We start from the raw sequence: 10,474 nt of genomic DNA, 5'->3' as shown, positions 1-10,474 counted from the left end.
AAGGTATTGTTGTGTTGTACCCCTAGATTTTATTTTTTTAATGATCTTAACAAAAGAAAGGTGGTTACCGTTTTTTCCATGCAATTCACTTTCAAAAAATACTTGAAAATATTGGTTTACTATAAAGAAATCAGCCTATTTGATAGTCTACTATTAAATGTGACTATTAACAGAATAATGTTATGGCTATATGTAATTGACTATAATAATAAATTTGTAAACATCTTTTACAAAAACACTTCCATACACTGTGCTTTACTTTCACACTGCTAGAAAAATTGTCAAAATATGTACCTCAGCTGGCACTTGGGCACAACCCTTTAAAAAGATCCTAATTTCTACCATTAGGTACAGGTATACATTTGGAAGTGATATGATATGCTATACACATTTGAGGTACTAATATGAACTCTTTATAGATGCAAAGCTGAACTTTTTGAAAGGGTACCACCCCAGTGCTGGGGTACATATTTTGACAAATTTTCTGACAGTGCACTAAAGGCTGTATTAAAAAAAAAGGCTTACTGTGAGAAAACAGTATGTAAATGCTATATGGTTTGTATTTTTGTTTTTGAAGTGCTACTTTATTAAAAAAGTATAAACTTGACCCAACATTTTTATGAATAGTCATTTTGATATAAAAACATTACAATCTTTTGCACATTAGTACTTAATTACACAGCTTTAATACACACCACCCTGTTGTTTGATAAGCAAACGCACAACATTAGCTGCCACACTAAACTCAACTGCTCTTTGAGATACACAGTATAGCTAAAATAATGTGAAAAATAAAAAAGAATCCCAAAGCACATAATCAAAACTCACGGAAATACTGCGATAATTTGTCACCAGAGAAAAATCATTCCAGAAAGGACAACCGGAAAAAAACGAATACTTTCAGGAACACCAAGAGCAAATCCCCCCACCCCTTTCTTCATATGTTTCTAACATATTTACAACATTGCACCAACATTTAATAGCTTAACTCAGAGAAGCTGATCGATTATATTTGGTTGACCTGAGCCCCTTTCCATGTGCTCCAGCTATTTTGGGATAATTTCGTTTATAGATCACATTAGTATCAGATTCAAATACACCAAAAAGCAGTTATAGTCCATACAGAGATGTCATCATTGTCCACTGGTGAAGTATGTCTGGCCATAAAACCCTATCCCTCATTACACTAATTCAAATTGCTTGATCATTTTAAAACCTCCCGTTATATCCATATGGCAAAGGAGATTCATGTAAATCCAATTGTGATTCCACTGAATTTTTTCATGATCCACACACCCATCTTTGCATAAAGAATGAGTGTGATGCACACAAACATCCTGACTGCTTTTGAAATGACAGAGGGGAAAGGGATTGTCTAGGACACACTGACCAATTGTGATATATTTCTAACCATTCAGTTTATTATTTAGAGAGTCCTCCTTGAGTCCTCATTGGTCTCCCCGGTACTGAAGCGAATCTGTGCTTTTCTCAGATATAAATCAAATAGACCACCGACAACAGCAAGAAATAAACCAAACCATTCTCTGATACCACACGACAGAGCTAGTTTTTCACGTTTCTTTCTTTTTTCCCTTTACAAGGGTGTTTTTTTTCTTGAAAGCATGCATCTTTTTAATCAGGCAAAGTGCATAAAGAGTATTGATAGAGAACACTTACGTTTCCATGTTGAAGTGCTGTGGTGACTTGTGACTGTTTGAATTGATGTAATGACCAAAACAAACAATAAATAAATAACATGAAAAGACATCGGGGTCTCCGGTCATATACGTTAAATCTTTTGTGTGCAATTATGTCATATTTACTGTCCCTGAGCAGTTGCTATTCTTTCTGCGATCTTACTTCACTGACAATTGCAATTAACCATCTAGTTTGCTTAATGGATTTAATATTTTCTTTTTAAATATTTGTAATTTTTTTATAAGGGGACTGTCTTTGACAAATAACACGCTAACGCAAGAGATATTTGTGCTTAATAAAAAAAATATTTTCTTTATATTTGAGAACTGTTTGACCCATCGAATAAGAATCTTGGTTTTAACTTTGCATTAATTTTTACACAAATAAATGCTTTTATATTACAAAAATAGGACGGTGTATTTTCTAAAGCTTTTAAAGATAGCTTTTAAATAGGATTAACTCTTCTATGAACAGATTAAATATAGACTTTTTGTCAATATATAATTTGCTTTGCAATAATGTTTTGCTTGGCTTTCCAATAAGGTTTAATAAGTTAAAATAGGGGTCAATGTTTTGCTGACAACATCTAGTCAAAATATATCAGGTGGCCGCAAGAATGATATTAAACTCTGTGCTTTTTCAGAAGATGTGCTCTGACTTGTGCTCACTGTTTGTCCTTTGGGATTTTCTAGGCATCGAATAAATCTTTGACCCGCAATTCCGATGGTCACTTCGTCTAAAACTACATGTAAATAACAAAAAACAAGGATTCTGTATAAACGTCTTTATACAGGAATCCCAGTGATGCTACTGTCTGTTGTGATATGTTATGTCTGTTGTGATATGTTATGTCTTTTGTGATATGTTGTGGCTGGTGAAGGGCACTGGTGACCGTTTCCTCTTTGCAATGAAGGTGTGCTAATTGAACTCATTGAGTAATATTTTCATGTAAGCATTCTATCATTTTGTGCCGCAGGAATACTGATCTTCAACTAGACTTACAAAACTCAATAAATGCTCAGTTTATACTTGAAACCCATGTAAAATACACATCCCACACATTGCTGTCTCCAAGATAAAAGTTTATCATAGCTCCCCCTACAGGCCGGTGACGTACATCTCCATGCCATCGTTAAAAGTAAAGATTGTGGTTGTGCTGGAGGTGGTTGAGCCCTGCTTCAGATCAGGGATGCTCTCATACAGGCTCTCCCCAGGAATCACCAGGCCTTTTGCCGTATGATGCTGCAGTTTGGGGTTCTGCTGAGGCGGTGGAGGGGGCGGAGGCGGTTGCTGCAGGGGCTGCTGGGGTCTTTTTCGTTTGGGCCGCAAGGTAGCGCTGGCGTTGGGCGGAGGCCTGTCACGCCTCCAACCGCCCCCACCCTCCATGGTCTCATAAGCCAGGTCTGTTTCCTCTGTGCTGATGGCTTCGTAGCAGTGGTCCTCCATGCAGCCAGGGGGAACTCTGGAGCCTTTGCCCTCCTGCGGGGCCCACGTCTGGGGTTTGACTACCACGCTAAAACCCCCATCACGGTCACCGCGGTCAACGCGAGCCAAGGTCCTATAACCACTGATGTCCCTTGGGGCTGGGGGTGAGCCGGGCATGCCTCGCTTCTTCTTGCCTGTTTTGCAGACCTTGGAATACATTTCTGTGATCTACATGGCAACATAGAGACAAACGTCTTAATCTGCAATGGAAAAAACGTCTGCATGCACAACAATTTATTTGTGTGTCTGTTTAAACTGCTCCTGCTGAATGATTTTATGCAAAAACAAACTTTTTATTTTGAAGAATACACATTTATAGGTTTACAGGTGATTCAATATCAGTTTACCCATCATTTGCATCCTGTCATTTATTATGTATTTATTAGTATACTCAACTTGTATACTTAAATGTTCTGATTTCTTTGTATGAATTCAATATTTGGCTACCTCTGGTGGAAATTTTGTGTCAATAGCCCACTTAGAAATCCCCTTACTGATAAAAATGCTGATGTGTCAAAATGTCAAATACTTATTTTCCCCGCTGTATTAGAAGTGCTATATAAATTCAATGATATCTACAAGACTGAACTGCACAGATAAAGTGAAGGATGTGTCTTAACTGTTTGAAATGCATACTGACCCCTGCTGCAGATGCTGCCATGTTCTCTGCCATGTGAGAGCTCAGCATACCCATCTGCTTGTGCTGGAAGATGATGTCATCCTCCTCCGGAGGTTTCCATATATACTGCTCTCCATTTCCCATAAACACTGCCTCCTGAATGTATACAGAAAAACAATTGCTTTGAATAAATATTATATTACAGTTTAACAAGTAGCCATCTCAAACCGTAAACACTAGAGAGTAAGGTTGAGAACGTCACAGTGTAATGTAAACAGACAGTGTATTCACACTGTCCTTTAACAGTTCATGGCTTTACTGTTGAGGAGTTTTTATTCAAATAGTCTCCTCTATTTTACAGATGACAGCTTAAATTACATTTACATGCATGCATTTGGCAGTTTTTTCCCTCATGTGGCACAGATCGGATATGACCAAAGAATGTGTAAGCAGTAAAAAAGTGCATAGATTCCGATATATCGGTTTCAGGCCTACGAATCGGATACATGCATTCGTGTCCGCAATGTAAGCGGACAGATCGGGTATTCCCATCTCAAGACATGTCGTGCATTATTGAAAATGCAACGCTGGCAAAGGACGTCGACACCACCCGCAATCACATGACTCTTCGTAGCAGTGCAGTGGAGGACGACGGTTCACACACCTTAACTTCAAATTCCTTTCAAGGACTTTCCAGGTTCAAAACCCTCAAATTCAAGGACTAAATGTGGTGACACATTTCAAGTGAGAGCAAGGTTACATCGTGATACCTTTTAAGATACATTGTTACAATTCCCTTTTGAGGGAACTCGCGCTGCGTCACTGCGGTGACATTTTGGGGACGCTTCCAGGGGTAAGTGCGTCTGAATATGTACATCAAATTCAACCAATGGTGAGGCTTAACGACAAAGAGAGGGTGACGTGGAGCCAGGAAGTATCGCTATCTGAAATATTGCCAAAGACGGTGTTACAGGGACGCGGGAAGTATAGCAAGGGAGACACAGCATCTCGTTCCCTTCACAGGGAACAACAGTTACATACGTAACCCGTGACGTTTTCATGTGTCAAACACAACTATGCAAAAAAGCATTTTGGTATGAATCAACATTTGCATACAGAAGATATAAACACTTAAAGTGAACAGTTTAGCACGTGTCCTTAAAAGTCTAGAATTTTAATGATTATCCTACACTACACACAGAATAATATGGATTTTTTCCCAGAAAACTTCTTGCATAAAATAGATTCAAGCACTTTCAATGACCTGTATCTATGTATGTATATTTTCAAAAACTTCCCAGGGCCTTGAATTTTTTCCTCCAGATTCACAAACTATCAAGGATTTCAAGGACCCGTAGGAACCCTGAGTGGAGTGATGTTAAAGTTTTATGGTTTGTTACAGATCATGGGTTTTCTTAGATAGATACATTTACAATTTTGCATAAACATAAAATAATAAACCTCTTCAGAATAGTGCTTTAGTCATAAAAATGTATTTGAGATCAGATGAGGAGTCACTTCAAAATTCGTCTCCCTGAACAACAAACCTATGTAGCATAATCAGAGTACAATCCCCCAGTTTAATGCTTTCCTTATGTCTACCCACTCAGTGGATCTAATGATATTGGACTTAATGTGTTTCCTGTTCTCTGGCATTAAAAGAGCGAACTGATGCTTGCTTTGCACTTTCTTCTCATTGTTATGCAGGGAAAACGAAAGGTGGGCAATGGGGCATAGCCCAGCGCCATTTTTAAGGCAGGGATTAGCATGTTGCAGATTCCTCCATTCACCATAGCAGCTTTGCTTTGTGCCCCATTTGGACTGGCCCAATTTCTGTGTCTGGCTGTTCGCCTGGGTTCGACTGATTGAGAATTAGTCTGCAGGTTTCCAGCAGTTGCATCATCCTCATAGTAAATGGCCTCTGGGTAAGCAGCACCCCAAAAGCTGAGGACGGACATCTAAACACTCGCAAGTACCACTGATTTGGACAGCTTTTCATGGAGAAAATAAGGAAGTATATTTGCATTGCTGAAGCACACTAACACAGAGTGAGCAATTGACTGCACGTTTCTATTTTTAAAGGAAAACATCGCCGTTTTTCAATATTTACCATGTTCTTACCTCAATTTAGACAAATTAATACATGCCTATCTTTTTTCAAGGCGTGCACTTAATCTTTGTAAAGCGCGTCATGAATGTGTTAGCATTTAGCCTAGCCCCATTCATTCCTTAGGATCCAAACAGGGATGAGTTTAGAAGCCACCAAACACTTCCATGTTTTCTCTATTTAAAGACTGTTACATGGGTAGTTACACAAGTAAGTTTGGTGGCGCAAAATACAACGTAGCGATTGGTGTTTGGTGGCTTCTAAATTCATCCCTGTTTGGATCCTAAAGAATGAATGGGGCTAGGCTAAATGCTAACACATTCACAACGCGCTGTACAAAGATTAAGTGCATACATTGAAAAAAAGATAGGCATGTATTAATTCATCTAAGTTGAGGTAAGAACATAGTAACATATTGAAAAACTGTGCCGTTTTCCTTTAAGGTATTTATGATTACATAAAACATAGTTTTTTATTATTATTCTGTACCTACCTTAGGAAAAGAGGGAACGTTGAATGCATCCAAATTTTTCCTTGGCATTTTCTGACTGTGTGGGTGCGGAGGAGGCGGGGCTTGGTGAGTGGGTGGGGCATGTCGGATTTCCCCACTGCTGTGTCGTTGTTGCTGTCCAAGACCGTCTTCTGTGTCCGTTCCATTGTCCCTCTTCTGGGCCGCTTTGTCCGCTCTCCTGACCTTCCTGATGCAGGCGTACTCCACTGTCTCCTGGGGTTGAGGGGGCGTGTTCACCACCTGGGGGAGGGCTTCTGGCTCTGGCATCCCACCCTCTAAGCAGTCTCCATCAGGATCAGGTGGGGCTGGAGTGTTAGCAGGGACTGCCGGTGGGGCGGGTGTGTCCGTCTCTCCAGCTCGACCTCCGACGCCATAGCGGGCGTCCTCAGCACCGCGCGTTGGAGAGGAACGGCGGCCCACCTCGGCGTATGTGTGTTCCCCATCCTCGCCAGAGGGGATCTGAGGCAGCTGGCGGCCCTGAGAACGCAGGTCTGAGTTTGAGCGACGGCTGGGAAGCAAAAGTAGATCCATGCTGGCGGGACGGTTCTTCTTTGAAGATTCTACAGAGAGCAGCAGATCGGTAACGAGACATTAATGATGTAAAATCTGATAACCAGAATTAATGTTTTTTGACAAGACAATAAACATTTGCTCGAAACTGCATAGGCAAAGGGCAGCAGACACATACCAATCACTATAGAGTAAAAGTAGGCTACTTACGGGTACTAACTAACTCCCCCCACTCCCCGAACTATTGGTACTGTATGTGTGAAGTAGTATCAACTATCAAGAGATGTGATTGTACAGTACATACTCTTGCCATTGCAGTTGAGTCTGTTCATCTCATGAAGCTTGGTGTCTGACTTACTGATGGATCGCAGCTTGGACTGCCGCAGTATACTCTGAAAACAAATGCACAGATTATTACATAGTGTACCAAATGCAAATAGTTCTTTAGTATTATATTGATGGAAAAGTATGTATGTATAGGAATGTTTACAGTAAAAAACAATACAAGCCTACCAAAAAGACCAGCACTTTGGGATGCTGGTGGCAAAGTTATGTTAAAGATTTTTACAATAAATGTGTCTTTAGTTCCCTTAAAAGAACAGTTGAAAATTAAAAGTCACCCCTTCATTTTTTTAAACCTTTTTTTATTTTGTGTGAACTGAGATCCATTTCAACTTTGGGCCAGATCTATTTCCATTGAGCTGACTAAGAAGAATTCAGGAGGTGCCATTAATTCAATTCATTACTTGAAAAGTAGTGTGAGAGAAGAATTTAAATCCTGAACAAAAACATGAACTGGTTGACCAGAAGTGGAACAGAGCCCAGAACTGAGCTCTATACAAAAGAGTAAAAGATTGAGGAAAGAAAGATGTTCACCATGTCCATGAGTCTGTGCTTCCTCTCCTCTCCAGGGCCATTGTGCGTCTTCCCCTTCCTGTAAAACACATATAGAGAGATTCCAGGTTTCCCAACTGACCAGCAGTAAGTGCATTTCAGTATTGTTCCATTTAGATATTGATTTATGATGAAGTGATGTTCATTTAAGCTTTCTGATTCAATTGTGTTGCATAGTTCCAACTGTTTATCTTGTACAACGAGAAAACATATATTTCAATTAGGTTAACTCGAAGGATTTAAGGCAGCTGATTTTATAAACTGCTTGAGGGAAGTCATTCAATCGGATGTAACTGTGTATGGACACATTATTCTAGATCTCCTCAGAAAAATGTGTCTACACCATAGACTGTAAAAAAAGATGGACATAGTGTCCGTGATGTCACCCATAGGTTTCTGAAGATCGTTTTTGAAGCTTAAAGGATTAGTCCATTTTCTTAAAAAAAATCCATATAATTTACTCACCACCATGTCATCCAAAATGTTGACGTCTTTCTTTGTTCAGTCGGAAGAAATTGTGTTTTTTGAGGAAAACATTCCAGGATTTTTCTCATTTTAATGGACTTTAATGGACCCCAATACTTAACAGTTTTAATGCAGTTTAAAATTGCAGTTTCAAAGGACTCTAAATGATCTCAAATGAGGCATAAGGGTCTTTCTTATCTAGCGAAACTATTGTCATTTTTGGCAATAAAAATATGCACTTTTAAAGGAGCATTTCACCTGTAGAAACATTAATCTTTATTGAAAGTGCGTCATATTTGTAGTCGAAATGTAACATACATTTAGAATTTGGTGCCTATTTGACCGAGAAAAGGGGTGCTTGTAGTCTCACCCCCTTAATAAAGATATTGGACTTCCTGCTTTCAATGATGCAAAATTACGATTTTTACATCATTGAAAGAAGGAAGTGCAACACTGAAATCTGTATTTCTCCTGTCTCAGCGGCAACTGAGGAAATGATGCACGACCATTCAAAAACATGACTGGGGTTCTAACTACAACGTATACAAAGATTAATGCAAATGGGTGAAGTGTCCCTTTAAACCACAACTTCTCTTCTTCCTCTAGTCGTGTGACGCGACCGACCTCGCGTTATACGTCATTACGTCAAGAGGTCACGAATGACATATCGAAACTACGCCCCAATGTGGAGAAAAAGGACCGTTCCGACGTTGTTGTATGTCGAATGATACTAATTAATGTCTTTGTGTCAGTTTATTGTTTAAAATGGTCCACAAATGTGTGTTTCAAATATGTAACACGTGACCTTTCGACGTCATTACGCAATTACGTGAGGTCGTGCTGGAGCGTCAAACAGCCAGAGGAAGAAGAGAAGTTGTGGATTAAAAGTGCATATTTTTTATTTTTCTTGTCAAAAATGACAATCGTTTCGCTAGATAACCCTTATGCCTCGTTTGAGATTGTTTAGAGTCCTCTGAAGCTGCGTTAAAACTGCAATTTTAAACTGCATTAAAACTGTCAAGCGTTGGGGCCCATCAAAGTCCATTAAAATGAGAAAAATCCTGGAATGCTTTCCCCAAAAAACACAACTTCCTCTCGACTGAACAAAGAAAGACATCAACACCCCGGATGACATGGTGGTGAGCAAAGTCCTGGACTTTGTTTTTAAAGAAAATTATTACTAATCCTTTAAAGTAGGCAGTGCCTGCCATCGCCACCTTAGCCACGCGTCACAGTCGAGGATATCTGAAAATGGGTAAAAAGGTGGGACGTGGGTGAAGCTGAGGTGGCTGGTTGCTAAAAGCACGCCCGTCTAGCTCGATTCTAGTGACAGCAGTGGCTGTTCAATGGTCCCTCAAGTGTCCACGCGCTTAATTATGCAGAAATGTAAGGCTTAATATAATTTAAACGGATGAGTTACAAAAAAAATTTTCATGAAGGGCAAAAAAAATTTGTACCAGGCTGTAAACATATTATTTTCTACTGTAAAGTTGGCAATTTTAACATGGAGGTCTATGGGAATTGACTCCCTTTTAGAGCCAAGTCGATACATTTTTGCGGCCAGTTGATGAATTGCAGTTTAAATCACTTCCGTATTGGCTTCATCAGAGTTCAGAAGGTTGGCCCTCGGTCTACCCCTACAGAAAAGCCATATCAAATTCACATGTGCGAAAACACATGATCATGTGAAACTTGGTGACGTTGTTCAGTTTTTATATGGGAAGAGTCAAGAAAAAGAGGCAAAAATAGTTTTATTGTCATTTCAGCCATATATAGCAGTGTGGTACATAGTGAAATGAGATAACGTCTGCGCCAGAAATCTCTAAAATGCTACCTTTGGAGACAGCATTCGAAGGCATTAAATCATCAAGGCACGTCCGAATCCAGCGTTTGGATTACTTCCTGTATTCTCCTACAATTTTACGTGTGGGTATGCTTGGGGAATGTGATTGGTCGAGCCTGGTCGACTTTGAAAAAATTTAATTGTAACCATGAAAGCAGCTGGAACACAAATTTTGTGTAAATAAGGTTATATTTTACCTTTTTACACATTTTGATTGCATTTCTAGCAAGAAATTAGCATATTCAAATATTGAATTAGTTATCACAAAAGCGCTAGTATATATTTTTAAACAGAATTCCATTACACTGCCAATAAAGGCTGTCCGAATGTGTTTCCCAAAGC

General features: G+C 39.4%; 1 protein-coding gene across 2 annotated transcripts in view; it reads right to left on the bottom strand.

The window, feature by feature from the left end:
- Positions 1-2,696: 2,696 nt before the first annotated feature.
- The window catches only part of LOC129414540 (uncharacterized), a 29,681-nt gene continuing 21,903 nt past the window's right edge, over positions 2,697-10,474 (bottom strand). The window contains exons 3-7 of one of the 2 annotated variants that reach the window (XM_055168603.2): positions 7,807-7,864; positions 7,235-7,322; positions 6,403-6,980; positions 3,824-3,958; positions 2,697-3,351 (exon numbers count right to left, since the gene is read on the bottom strand). In XM_055168603.2, the coding sequence (XP_055024578.2) occupies positions 2,797-3,351; positions 3,824-3,958; positions 6,403-6,980; positions 7,235-7,322; positions 7,807-7,864 (1,414 nt within the window). In that variant the 3' untranslated portion in view covers positions 2,697-2,796. The remainder of the gene's footprint in view (positions 3,352-3,823; positions 3,959-6,402; positions 6,981-7,234; positions 7,323-7,806; positions 7,865-10,474) is intronic. The other variant, XM_055168604.2, reaches the window with a different exon arrangement.

Source organism: Misgurnus anguillicaudatus, chromosome 5 (genome assembly GCF_027580225.2).
Source record: "Misgurnus anguillicaudatus chromosome 5, ASM2758022v2, whole genome shotgun sequence".
NCBI classification, from domain to species: Eukaryota; Metazoa; Chordata; class Actinopteri; order Cypriniformes; family Cobitidae; genus Misgurnus; species Misgurnus anguillicaudatus.
This window is presented reverse-complemented; position numbering and strand designations above follow the sequence as displayed.